We start from the raw sequence: 14691 nt of genomic DNA on the forward strand, positions 1-14691 counted from the left end.
AATAACCTGATAAGTTATGACAAATCAGAACGTTTGTCACATATGTTTAAACAACATGCATGATCCTACATGCTTAACAAGGAAGCGGAAAATGATATCGTGTTACATGTGTTGTGAGGAAAACTTGTTTTCAAATGATTATGTCTTTTATGTTTTGTCATCTATTACTCTTGAAAGTAATTGATTTGTTAGGTAAATTGTGTAGGTGAAAAAGTTAATGAACGGGATTTTATTAGATTGCTCAAAGCTAGCTAGCCTTTGTGTTCGGATTAAGTATAGTCTAAGTTTCTATCACTTTTAATATGTTGTCAAATTATTATGTAATCAATTAGCCATTAGACATGGACTCATTGACAATAAAAAAAAATGTTAATTAGTAAAAGACACATGTTATTAAAACAACTCAATGCATCATTTGACATGAAAGTCCTTTTGGAAATTTTTGAATGATTTTTCAGATTATAAAAATCGTAATGGTTTCTCGCAATATTTGAAAATCAATGCAAGTTCATTTTGAAAATGAAAAAAGGTAAACAAGTGAGTTTACATATAAGGTTCAATCTAACAGATTTCCGATTTACTCAGCGGTTTAATAATAAGGAAAAATCACTAAATGATAAAGATAAAAATCTTTGTTTATTTAAGGGAACTTTATGTCTGGTCGAATGTTCACTGGGTCGATCTGAAACTTAATCCATCCCCAAAAATAGTAAGTAAAGTTGTTAAACAATATAATATTGTTTTTTTAAATAAAATTATAACAACATATACAGCTACGTATGATGTGTTTAAGTCGTGCTATACAACGATTATATCTATTACAAATACTTTAATTGGTGGTCGTGATACTTTGACATAAAAAGTAAACTGATCGCGATGACAGAAAGTTATCCAGAAAAAAGCTATTGAAAAGGGAATGAATACCGTATCTAGTTTTGTGTTGAATAACAATAGAATGAACCATCAATTTGCTGCTTTCAAACATATTTTAATGTTAAATTCTAGACTAAAATATAAAGTACAACATAAATCGCGCAAGAATAATTATGCATCAGATGAATTTAGTTTTAGCGGACAAAAAAATGTGTGTTGTAACGCGAAAATTCGCCATTCGATCCAAAAGCCAGGATGTTAACAAACACTTCATGCTGTAATTGGTCAGGGCTCCACTCAACGTTTATTTCCTGTGCCATTGTGAAGATTGGTGACTGGATATCAGAGGTTCCGTTTCTGGAACCAACCGATACTTGGTACACCATAGAACCGTAGACACTCGGCGAGAACACGTTCGTCCACTTTATGGAGCAACTTCCATTATCCAGAAGGTATCCCGCTGGTACTCCTAAAACAATATAAAATATTATGAATATGTGAATAACATTGATGTTGAACAAGTTTTAATCGATGTTTAACTTATTACCCGTCAAGATAGGCGGTTTATATTCGAGAATAATGGAGGCGTTGATTGAACGACTTTGGAAACCACCATTATTGATTGCACGGACGTCCACAAAAAAGGTATCTGCTCTCCCCATGTGGTTTATTTTTCTCGATGCACTGTTTCTAAGACCAACCGACTCCCAAGGTGCAATTACATTGTCATCCTTTCTTACACGCGTTTCGTAGTTGACGTCTTCTGACAGGTCATCGAATAAACCCCAAGTAAAATCAACATGGGTTAAATTTGACTGTACTTTCAAATTGGCATTGCCCTCCAGAACAGTATAACGGTTGTCGGGATAAAACGATAAAGATGTCAAATCAGAGTTCGGGGCTTCGTGATATATTGTAAGTGGTCCCGCCTTTTTTACTTCCATTAGCTGTACTTTGTTTATGCATTTGACAGATACTTCTACTTTTGCTCCATGATCAAAGGTCAGATTAGATATTTCACACTGCGATCTATCAATGCTTTGTTGCCAAATTCTTCCCATTGATTCTTTCAAAGGACCTATAAAACCAAACAAAATTTGCAAATTGAAAAAATAAAACAGGGTTTACCAACGTTCATGAACAATGATGAAAAGGTAGTAACGTACCAACAGAGCAATAACAGGATGCAAGTTCACTTTCCTCCTCGCTTACATTCCATGATGCCACCACCCGAGTTTCTCTGTGGAGTCTTGTTGTGGAGTTGGATAACGACATTTTTGCCACATGCGTCCTTTCCTCTCGTGTTTCCGAATTCTGGATTTCCACTGTGAAATTACTTATAATAGGCGGGGTATGGTCCAATGTTATTTCTTGTGAAAACTTTGACCACTGCCCCGCATTGTTTCTTGCAACAGCTGTGATATAGATACGACTTCCATGGGGAACCTCCGTTTCTACAACGCCATGATTGAATGAAGAGACAGGTAAAAGAGATTGTATTTGATATCCGCCTTTAGTTGTACCAGCGCCAATTAAAACGTTTTCAATGTCGCTCTCTGGATCCAATATAAAGCTGCATACAGACAGCAATCCAGGGTTTATTTGGCGTACTATCAGTGGTGACTGGGTAATTGAAGAAACGCTACATTGTTGAAGCCGTATGAAAATATCTTCTTCCATGATGTCATGTCGACTTGCAATTATAATCTTCAAACTTATCTCGCCCTCATATGTAGACATAAATTGATGTTTTGAAGAATAACTCGAGTCTGCATTCAATGACAAATATAAATTCATGACTTCGTTCCCCAACTGAAAATAAACCATTTTAAAGTGCAATTCTTTCAAAACATCGACGCCTATTTTGTAGATTGTATTCTTTTTCAGGGAAACCACACCGCTTAAAACAGTTGTTCTCGAGTGGAGAAATGGTGTTTGTTTTTCAATTGCAGTTACTTCTAAATATAAATCATCAAATTTTTCACATCGTACTCCAAACGGCGGAGTTGAATCAATTTTAATTGGGTGGGAAGTGACATAAGTGGAGAAGTGTTGCAAGAAATCAGCAGCTCGTACTCTAATGCCGTAGCTTTTGTTATGTTGTAAATGTAGGTTTCTGAAAGTATAGTCATTTGAAAAGAGTACTCTATCAGTTCTATTTATCAGTGTACCGCTCTCTGTTTCTACTATGCTGACTTCAAAATATTTAATTGACGACTGGTGATCTTCAAATCCGTGCCAAGACATTGACAGAGAAGATGTGGAAAACTGATGAAGAGCATTGCGAAATTGTTTAGTATTATATACGACTCCAGGGGTAGGACTGTCAGTATCAACAAGTATTCCGTCGGATATTGCAGTGGTTTCAAGACCCATATTATTTCTAGCGATGACGGTGAAGAAGTAGGTGGTTCCTGGTGTCATTGTTTGATTAACCTCAAAAACTGTAGATAAATTAACCAATGTTTTCCGTATGAAGTCATCACCTACAAATTATATAATATTGATATATATATCAAATAGATTTTAATATAGAAAAAAAGTCATCGATTAATACAGAATAAACAAATTTAAGGATATCTAATATATGTACCAAAAGGTCTTGTTCCACCACTGAAGTAATATGTCACTATTTCACCTTCCTTTTCCGAGAATAAATTTTCCCAACAAACTTTGATTGGTTTCAACGAGTCAATATAATCAACATCTTTTAAACAGTGACCTTCTGCCTCGATCACTGAATGGCCTCGTCTTCTCTCAGGAGGTGTTAAATCAACTAAGAGTGGTTTTGAGTGGAATATTGAGAATTCATTCTCCGATACCCATGCCTTGATATAAAGTGTATAATGTTGGCCATGACTTAGCTTTTTGGGGAAGGGCAAACAATATACAATATCTTCTTGAAGACCATTATCATACCACACACTTTCTTTTTTTGAATCAAAGATTCCAAATCCTGGACTTACTCCGCTTTCCCCAATACTCCATTCATAACGTAAAACCCTTTTCGATCGGTCTTCATCTGTCCAAAAACCCGAAAAGCAGGTGGCACTTGACATTATCGAAACGGGAAAAGAAGCAAGTCCAAAATGTACCGAAATGTTCAACAATAATTTAGAAACATTCTGCAGTTCTTTGCATTGTGCGTTAACTTTATTCAGACATTTTTTCCCAACAACTGCACAAGTACAATCGTTATTGCAATAGTGAGATATACATGAATGTCTCTGAAATGTTAAGATGCCCTTTGTATGGTTCAAATCACTAGGAACAAGAATAACAGATGCCTTTCCTATAGAACTTCTCAAACCGACTGAGTTTATGGCTATTACAGTCAACACAACAGCATCATTGCTTCTGAGTTTTTTTGACAAAGTTAATGAAGCAGTTTGTCGAGAAGTGTTAGCATGGCGAACACGTTTTAAACCATCGGATAATTCATTTCCAGAATAGGAACTACTTAAACTTATAATATATTCATGTATCCCCGACTCGTGGTCAATAAATCCATACCATGCAAGTTGTACTCTGGTTTCATTACCAACATTTATCCAAGTCATTGTGTTCATAAAACCACCCAAGGAGGGAGGGGTGGAGTCAATCAGAAGTGTATCCGATATAGCTGTCGTACAAAGACCTGCACCATTACAGCTGGTAACCTTTGCAATGTAAGCGTCGCCATCTTTCAAAAACGTCCCGTTTGGGGACATTAAAGTTATCTGCATTTGACTTCCAAGTTCTTTCGTTTCATAGGCAACATGTCCGTTTCGATTTACTTCTAGAACTAATTGATGTCTTACAATGGAGCTTTCTAAATCTTGGAATTGCCATTGTATGGTGATCAAGGAGTTGTCAAACTGAGTTCCATTGACTAGGGAAACCCCATGATCTTTTGTAATAAACGTTGGAGATTTCACCGCAACTGGAGGACTTGTATCAATTTGGAACTTGGCAGATGAACGTTCTACTGATAGTCCAACTCTATTGATTGATTTCAGTGTAAAATAGAGATCTGTTGATGAAGGAAGTGACATACCAGTCTTGGTCACTCTGTTTGATAGCAAGATATTTTCGTAATCAACATAATTGCAAAGACCTGGGCTTTTCCCTAAACACCACTCGAAATGATCGATTCCAGAATGAGTATCTATAAATCCTACCCATGACGCAGAAACAGAATTACTACAAAACAAGAAGAAATGTTAGTCGTTACTCTAGAATACATTAAAACTCATTAACTGTAACGAAAACACAACATACTTATAAGGCAAGAAAGGTTCGTGATGGCCAATAAATCCAATATGAATTAATCCAGTGACTGGAGGAGTGTTATCCATGATGACGCCATTCGAAGATTTCAAAGAGCACAGTCCAGCACGATTACAAGTCTTAACCGTAGCGTAATATTTTACTCCAGGTTCAAAAGCCCCACTCCAAGAATTATCTAGGAAATAAAAGAAGAAAATTAACGATTTCCTATTGGGGTCGTTTTGGACGGAGCAGAAAGAAAAAAAATCATTAAGTTGGTCATTTATAAATGAAAGGTCTTACTTTTGTGAAGTCCAACAAATCTGGAGGGGAATATATCATATGTGAAAGGTTTTGTACCAAGTCCAACTTCATAATACTCTATACTCGTGTGAGGGTCAACAAAGTCACACCAATGGCAAGTATATGACTGAATGTCGTTTTGAAAGTCAACATCATTCTAGTCAAGATGAATAGAGAAAATATTAGATAGACTGTGTGATGTTCTTCAAATGTAGGTCCTCTAGAAGGCATAATTAATTACATAGTTATATAAATACACTTCAATTTATTTTACATCAGCTTTTACAAACGCCAGAAATTGTTAAAGCAATCGAAATATTATTTTAAAAACATATATACTTAAAGGCATATCCTCATCCCATATCATTTACTTCCATTGAAACTAAGACACAACATGGATATATAATTCAATTAGGAAATTGTATATACTGAGAAATGTGTTTGACTACTTCCTGGCAAAGTGGATACTGACCAGCAGATCCCGAGTGCTAAATCGGCAGAGACGTTTGATCTTTGAAAACTTGCACAAACATTTTGGTTCTAAGATTTCTTATTTACATCAACCTTTACTTAATATCAAATGGCGAGAAAGCTTTATAGGTAACAAGCAAATATATCAAAGAATAGTCAAAGAAACTTTATATGTTTGAAATAACTGTAGATGTTTAGTATAAGGCAGTAATTATGGTTTGACTCGTGATAAATTGCTACATACCAACAGTGAATCCCTTAATATACATAAATTTAATTCCTAACCCTCAAATATATTCCTACGGTTATTAATCTGATTTAAATAAAATGTACTTACTGCGAGACCATCATAAACAACACCATTTTCAGGTGGAGACTTGTCAAATAAAAACGGTTCTGATGCTGCAATCGTATGGAGGCCCGCGTTGTTTAATACCTTCAAAGATATCATAAATCAAAAAGAAAACCTTCATGATACATATTTGAATTAACTAAACATGTAATGCCTTAGATATTTTACCTTTAGAATTATAAAATATTGGTGTCCATCTCGCATAGATTCAAGCTCCTTGATTATGGTAGACCCCCCTGTGACTGAACGAAAATCCAAAATGTCCGTGGATTCATTTGTAGAACCCATAGCCAATAAGGTGTCTTTAATTCCACTTTCTTCGTCAACAAAACCTTCCCACTGGACAAAGAGCTCATGAATTGTTGAAATAGCATCTTTAAGTCCAGAAAATCGTACGAAAATCATTCCTAATTCAGGGGCAGTGAAATCAAGTGTTTTTCCAGAGGAAGTGACTTCTGTGACATGGCCGGCAAAATCAAACGCTGTTCACAAAAGAAAATGAACTCAATTTTACAAATTTAAAAAATACATATACAATTATGAGTATACTACCAAATTTCAGTCTTGGCAATACCTTTTACTGTGGCAAAATATGTCATTCCAATATTCAGGCTAGTGTTGAAAAATACTACTGACGTCAGCAAACCAACATTTCTGTATTGAACGACATCTTGACCACCAAAAATGGAACCTAGGAAGAAAACAAATTATATACATTCTTATTCAAACGATCTTTTTATTACTTCTTTTATATGACACTCACTAAAATTACCTAACGAGACTTCATATCTAGCGATACCAGAATGTTCAACGCTTAGTTTCATCTCATCATCGTAAAAATCCGACCAATGTACTTCTAACTCGTTTTTGTCACTAATAAAATCATCATTGTTGCTAGAAATGTCTACAAGGCCACCAGCGGGTGGCGATTCATCAATAACAAAGCCATTCCCGCATGTGGAAAAGTCATTTTCCGCTGATGTAAAATGTTTCAGGTTACTCGAGTTGTTGCTTTCTACAATAGCACATATAAAATATGTGCCGGCTCGTAACCCCTGTGTGTTAAACCTTCCTATCCCATCTGTTGAGGTCGTCGTTTGGAGACAATAGATATCAGCATCGCATGTAAGATGAGGCAATGATTGTTTTTCCATTAGGTACCAAGTTACAATCTTTCCATCTATTCCGTTCATGAATCCGTGTACTCTTCGACCACGCGATACCACATCGACTTCTGCATCATGTACAAGTCTTATTTTATCCCCTAAATGTTGACTGTCTGCTAGTTCGAGGATTGCCTTGAAGTTATCTCCCTCGGAATCGATCTCGTAAAGATGTCCAGTTGTAATCTCATTTGGATTGGACTTCGCTTTGAGATTTGTACAAGATGTTTCTGACTGTCCAGATCGACATATTCCTTTAACACAGATTTTCATACTTTTGTATCCATAAACGGGCAACGTATATGGAATGTCAATCTATAAAAAAATTAAACATTAATAATAAAAAGATTCTCGATTATATGTATATATATAATTGAAAACGTACAAAACATTAAACGTTAATATTAGGTGTGCTGGCTGCATTCTTTATTTTTATTTTTTTCCTCTAGTTATGTTAATTTTTTTTAATTTGTTACCTATAATCTTTGTAGCATAAAATCATAATTATATAACTAGAAAAAACTATGATAAAGAATATGGCTAATAATAACAAATATAAAAGAAATCACTTACATCAAATGTATTGTAAGAAGTGTTTAAGGGCAAAAGATACCAAGATGTAAGTTGATGATGATGATCAATTGCTTCAAATAATGCCCCAGCATACCCTATAGCATTGTCCGTTTGACCACATCTAAATGCATCAAACTTCACATTTACATCCACTTCTTGGGCATCTCTTCCGTTCACAACGAAAAATGCTTCTATGTCATAACTAGAATGAAGCCATTCTTCAACCAATACATCTTTCGAATACTTCCCTTTCAAACACGTTTTCTGGAAGCAAGGTTGGACTAATGAACGATACAGTTGGTTGTTTTGTAAATGCAAATTATTGAGATGGATCTGCATGTTTTTACCAACGTTTTTGAACGTTTCTATCAGTGTCTCTGTTCTATCCTTGTTAATCTTAAACAAAGCTACTTTGTAGTGCGTAATTGACTCTGTTTTATCATATGCCCAAAACACATCTATCGTGTGCTTACTGGACTGAAACCTCTTATTCTCCTGACAGGAAAGTATAATTACAGGATTATTGTTTAGAACATAGAACTTAGGCTGCGGAACAATGACAACAAATTGTTTATTCATCTCATCAATCCATACGACATCTTCACTTGTAAGGGCAGTGTTATTTGAAACAGCTGTATATATTTGATTTTCTCGTAATTTACTTTTTACGAAATATACATTTGAGGTATTTGCCATTTCAACATCAACTTCTGTTAAATGTTTGGCCCCGCAAGGTGTTCCAATTCGGACGTCTAGGGCATTAAGCACGTCTGCTTTGTCAATGACCGTGAATCCATCGGAAATAACCACGGACTGTACATGACCTGCAACAGTCGCACGCGCAAATGTATAATATTTCTTAAATGGTTTTAGTTGCAAGTTGTGTAAACAATTCTCATCATTTGAAATAGATTTAAAAAATTGAACATCAGCTGATTCTCTGCTAGATCCGAGTCCTATTTCTATTGACATATTTTGAACATGCCATATTCCTTTCCAATCAAAACAAATTTGGTTGGTCTGAAAAGTATAGTCAATATCGTTGTTGGATGATAAGTGTCCCGACTCTGTTTCAATAAGTATCCCTGTTGTTGGTGGAAACCGAGGTGGAAGAAAAAAGGGATCAGTGTGGACTTCTGCAAAATGTCCTGCTATGTTGTAAACGTACAGGTTAAAATAGTGTTTTGAATCATCATTAGTATGAAATTTGAGGACCCTTTCAAGTGGATATTTAAAACAAGATGAAAAGTTTCCAGGACACTTCTCAAATATTTTTGCTTCCAACAGAGGTGTTCTTAATACGTTTCCACAACCTTAAAAATAAATGAAATTGAATTAAGTGAAATTAGTAAAATAAAAAAAAAGGATTTATATCATGCATTTCTTCGTAAATTGTCATAATATCTAACTTTATAATTATTCTTAACGAAACCATTTTGAATAAAAGTTTAATGAGATATTTGACTCTTTTTAACAATGTTTACAGCACGATATTTAAAAACCGTAAAAATATTGATATCACATACCTATTCGAAAAAGCACAGACTCAATTGGTTCCTTTTGTTCTGCCTCCATAAATGTATTTTCAGTCCATCCGACATAGATGTATTAAGGATCTTTGATAACAGCAACGTTTCCTCGGTATAAGGGAGGCGTCTCATCGATGATTATAGGTCCAAATGGGACAAGGGTTGTGAGATCGGCCTTGTTCTTTACTTTAACAAAAGCATAAACTGGTATGCCAGGATCCAAACCCGAATGCACGATATGATATTCATTGAATTTTTTAGTTTCTAAATACGATATCAAGTCTGGACTCATGCTTGCGCTAGATGTTGATCCAAATCCTGTGTATACTTTCTGGATTTGTGATTCATTTTCTTCTAAGGCCCATCTTAATTTTATTTTGTCAGATGGAAGATATATAAACCAATTTTCTGAGAAACTAGATAATTTTGTACACATAGCTGTCGAGTATGAGGAATGGTTTGAGTACCGGTTTCGCTTTGGTAGGTACTGAACGAGTTGCATAGTCATAGTTGAATTACAAGCGATGTTGCATCTTTCGGTTTTCTGAAGTTCGTATGCCGTTAAGTTTTCAAAAATATGCCAGACCTTATTATCATAACATCCAATAACAGGTTTAACTTTAGCTGATTCCAGAGTTAAATCAGTTACCTTGGTGGGAGTCGTGTCACGAAAAACACCATCTGAACAGGCAACCTCTGATGGTTCTAACGCATTGTTGTAAGCTAACACCGAAACATAATAAAGACCATCGTGTGGTAAATTAACTTTAAGATATGCTTCTGATGATTCATAAAGACTAGAATTATTTGGCAGGTCGTGAGAGTAGACATTCATCTCTGCTGCTGAAAGACAGTGCTCACCGATACCAATGCGGTATTTCATAATTCCACTTTCATGGTCTATGAACCCGTTCCATCTGACAATCACCGATTCTTCGCTGGTATAATCAATATCAGGATATCCCTCAGGTCCCTCAACAACCACTCCTTTCACTGGAGGTGAATCATCAGCAAGAATGTCCACATGTTCAATAGCAACCAGCCGTGCTCCGTTTGTTACCTTCACAGTAAAATAATAGGCCCTGTTGTGTTGCCCAGTGTTGGTGTTATTCTTTATCAGATGGTTGAATTTTACTGTATATAATGCATTTTCGCAGGGTCCAACACTAGGACAGTAGCAATCGACAAAAGAATCACAACTCTGAAATGAAATTCACATTATTATACTTTTGAATTACACTAATGTAAGACTGTTAAAAAGGGCATTGAAGATATGTAATTTATAATTGTAAAACTTACTCGGTGATTAAAACCGATAATTAAAATAATACGAAATTACATACACAGTTTTAAAAAAAAAGCCACCTTCCTCTAAATCTTTTTAATACAACTGTATATAGGGTTATTTTCGCCAGGTATAATTGTTGACATTCTACATTGCAACCAGTTTCGGAACGTCTTAAAAGATTAATATTTTGAGACATTGGGATTCATCCACTCTTAAATTCGACCGCTTAAAACGAGGGCGAATTGGGTGAAAATAAAACGGGGGCAAATATTCCATTGTAATCAGTATATGTTTTGTGATTATTTAAATGTTTATCAAAAAACAAAAACGTGTGGTTACATACCCAACATCCCCCATCGCAACCTCATATCTCAAAATTATGCATTTGTTGTTTGAATAATTTATTGTTTGCTATTTTTAACAGATTTTATTTAACGCAATAAATTTTATTCAGTGGTTCATAAGATACTTTAATATGTTATACCCTAAATCTAAACAAATCGCAGCATTTATCCAAGAAAATTGACTTTTAACTTGATTAAGTATTACGTTTAAACCATTCCAGTTACTAGTATATAAGATAATGTGAACTATTTTTTATCAGTGATTTATTTATTCTATTAATTATCAAAATAATTCCAAACCGTAAAGGCGTCTACATATTTCGACTGGGTCTATGTATAAAAACTTAAACATATATGAGAAATCGGAAATGACGGTACGTACAAAAAATTTCTTTACGACAAGGCTGTTGCAAACAGTGCAAATTTTCTTGTACTCTGACAAAGTTGATACGGGGGATGGCAATGCCTTTCTTGGTATTTTAAATTGGCAGACTATCATTGGCGGTTTATTGGGCACTATAGAGAGAAAGTTAATTACTTTATTTATATAAAGTATAATTATAAGTACCTTATTTTCCAGAATATGTACAGCAAGGGTTTTGTAGGCGAGTTCGTTTCCTCCACGTGACGTTCCAAGAAAATATTCGATTGAATAAAGACCACTGTGTGAGTCGAATGTTTTAAATTGAAGAACCATTTGAGCTAAATCTGTTGAGTTGTGGACAAAAAGTTGTCTAACGCCATCTTTGCTTAACCACACCTCTTCAATATCAGGAACGCTTGCGTCAACGTAAAAGGTGATATTTTCTGAAAGTGTGTTTTCCATTAAGTCCTTGGAAGTTATCGTTATTGTGTGCGTTTCTCCATCTTTTACGCCTAAATCAACGCAAAGCTTTTGATCAGGAAAATTTGGAATAGCTACCTCAGCTGACACCTCCTGATTCTCTTTAAACCACGAATAATAAAACGAAGTTATTCCGTGCACGTTTTTTGTTCCTGAAACTGGTAATATTCCTGTCTGTTGTTCATATATTCCTTGGAACACTCCATGAAAGTCCTTTTGAATTTTACGTAAAAGGTTAAATCTATAGTTGTATGAATTGTAATACCTGTCGTCCCAAGACAAGCAACTTCTCTTTCTGTGGGTCTGCCATATGTAATTTGTTTCTGGACTTGCAGAATCAACTTTCAAGTGTTTCAAAAAATTTATTTTAATTTCGGACGATTTGTCAAACATGACAAATCTTCGAGCGGATTTTACATTCCCAGCATTGTCCAACACCTCCAGGGCAATGCCATAGAGAGCTGGTTCGTGCGGTAATGTAATGTTTGCCTCATCATTAGATGCATTATAAGACTGGCCCTTTTCGTCCATTATTAATGTGAGTTTATCTAGCTCTTTCACCTCGTGGAGTTGTGTGGAAAGGGATCGATCCATCCACGATATTTTATCATTATGCTCGGATCCCGTGTTAATCGTCCAGGCATGATCAGTAAAGGTTCTGTTCCATGACAAGACAGTGTTTCTGCACAGTGCACTGGTGACGAAGAATCAAAATGAACACATACATCTCTCGATTCGGAAACTCGGTTGTATATAACTGCACCAGACGAAGGAAAGACATTATTGTTGAAATCTTTGTATTTCATATATCCTCCCGCCTGAGATTTGTACGTCAAACAAAGGCTGTAAGAAAAGATAATATCAAAGATATATGCCAGGTTCTAAAACAAGCTTTGAAAAACTTAGTTCGAACACAAATACATGTACCTCTCTCCATCTTGCATGAACCACTTGGTTTGATTAAACAAAACATCCTTGCATTCAATAGGAGTATCTGGTTTAGGATCCAGATCTTCAATGTTTAAAGAACACTTCTGTTTACTTATCAGTGGTTCTGTTTGAACATTTGTCTTTCTTCCTGGAAAAAAAATCACATATAATGGATTAAATAAACTGCCTGTTTTAATTTAAACATGGTGGAAATTTTTTTAAAAGTTAGCACGATTAAGAAACTCTTATTAAGAAATATATATCGAACAGGTAAGACTCTCTCTCTCTCTCTCTCTCTCTCTCTCTCTCTCTCTCTCTCTCTCTCTCTCTCTCTCTCTCTCTGATTATCCCATTGATACGTTATTCTGCTTTTCAGAAAAGACATGACCAAAATGCAAGTTTTACAGAAGATTGCACTGACCAGGAAAAAAACATTCTTGGAAAATTTTTGACTGGTTTTTGTGTACGCTGAAACATAAGAACATTGACGCATTTCGTAACAGATAAAAGGTTTGATTTGTATTGATCGCCGAGTTTATAGATAACAAACAGTTTATTTTTAAAAACATTGATAAGACTTAAAAGATATTCTCCAGACTTGTCATTACATGTGCACAGATCTAGATTATAAATGATCATATTTTTGAATCATGAATTTGAATTTTAACAAAATAAACTAACATAGGAAATATTTATGACACTATTGCTGCTGCAAGGTCTAAAGACTTTACTTTATCACGTTTTACGTAACAGTAATCTTTTTTTTTTTTTGGTAATTCTACTTTACAGGATGTTAGATGGGTCTTGTTCTCTATTAGAGTGTGTAGCATTTACACGTATACGAGTACAAATATGAGTTACTATGGGAATCCCCTTTTTTAATGCGTATTACGTCATAATTCCTATATAATTTCTGCATACTGCGTAATTCTATATAAGTTGCACAAAACGTGCAAGATCAAAACTATACAAACTTTTTTTCATTTTTCCAATAAAAATAATGCCTAAGTCTATATCAGACGTTGTTCTATGTAATGCAGACGATAAATTAGGATCGACAATGCTTTAGGTTTCTTTATCATTTATCATGTAATTATTTCAAAAACAGTTAGAGAAAGCTGAACATGTAAAAAATATTAATTCTTATAGTTGTACACGTACGATTACACATACTGTTATATAACATGACCCAAATTTTGTACCTGTAAACTACTTGTAGCTCCACAAATACAAGAAGACGTACATGTTCAAATGCTTAAAACTCACCTTGACACATCTGTGATAGATATTGTACTATCTCAAGCAGGTTTTAAGTGCAATAAAAAATATATAGAAAATAGTATGTTTTAGCAAATTGGTTTTACATGCAATGAATAGAACAAAAACTTAAAACGGGGGTTGTCCAAATAATGTAGGTTATCAACAACTTGAAATCTGTTCACTGAACTTTTATAAAACAACTACCTGTACCAAAAAACTAAGATCAAAACAGCATTATTTGTTTACTAACCGTAGATATTTTGTTTGTAGAGTGATACTTCTGCGTGAACTACACCGAAATGATATTCATGGATGTGTGTCGGTTTCTCTGGCAAACCTTTTGGGGTATCAAACGCCGTGACAAAATTGAAAGAGAGCGATTTCGGCTGGAAGTTGATGTAGGTCGACTTCTCTTTCTGACCCTCACCGTGTGATGTAGAATTACCTACCTCACCTCTATCACTCTCCGCCCCAAGGCGACATGTCTCAATGCGAGGCTTTTTCGAAACTTGA

General features: G+C 35.0%; 3 protein-coding genes across 3 annotated transcripts in view; all 3 read right to left on the reverse strand.

Moving 5' to 3' along the window:
- Positions 1–950: 950 nt before the first annotated feature.
- Positions 951–8955, reverse strand: LOC105344747 (uncharacterized). The gene is made up of 11 exons (XM_066075216.1): positions 7984–8955; positions 7020–7725; positions 6822–6938; positions 6416–6729; positions 6233–6331; positions 5425–5581; positions 5134–5317; positions 3467–5055; positions 2040–3359; positions 1421–1951; positions 951–1342 (listed from the first exon to the last, which is right to left on the reverse strand). Exons 1-11 carry the CDS (start codon positions 8953–8955, stop codon positions 1068–1070), a joined length of 6264 nt encoding a protein of 2087 aa, XP_065931288.1. The 3' UTR covers positions 951–1067.
- Positions 8956–9163: 208 nt separating this feature from the next.
- LOC136272750 (uncharacterized) lies at positions 9164–12551 on the reverse strand. The gene is made up of 3 exons (XM_066075217.1): positions 11713–12551; positions 9510–10713; positions 9164–9296 (listed from the first exon to the last, which is right to left on the reverse strand). Exons 1-2 carry the CDS (start codon positions 12517–12519, stop codon positions 9592–9594), a joined length of 1929 nt encoding a protein of 642 aa, XP_065931289.1. The 5' UTR covers positions 12520–12551; the 3' UTR covers positions 9164–9296; positions 9510–9591.
- Positions 12546–14691, reverse strand: part of LOC136273053 (uncharacterized) — a 36367-nt gene continuing 34221 nt past the window's right edge. Inside the window, exons 10-12 of the mRNA XM_066076863.1 lie at positions 14429–14686; positions 12916–13066; positions 12546–12831 (exon numbers count right to left, since the gene is read on the reverse strand). Coding sequence (XP_065932935.1) covers positions 12546–12831; positions 12916–13066; positions 14429–14686 — 695 coding nt within the window. The remainder of the gene's footprint in view (positions 12832–12915; positions 13067–14428; positions 14687–14691) is intronic.

Source organism: Magallana gigas, chromosome 2 (assembly GCF_963853765.1).
Source record: "Magallana gigas chromosome 2, xbMagGiga1.1, whole genome shotgun sequence".
Taxonomy (NCBI): Eukaryota; Metazoa; Mollusca; class Bivalvia; order Ostreida; family Ostreidae; genus Magallana; species Magallana gigas.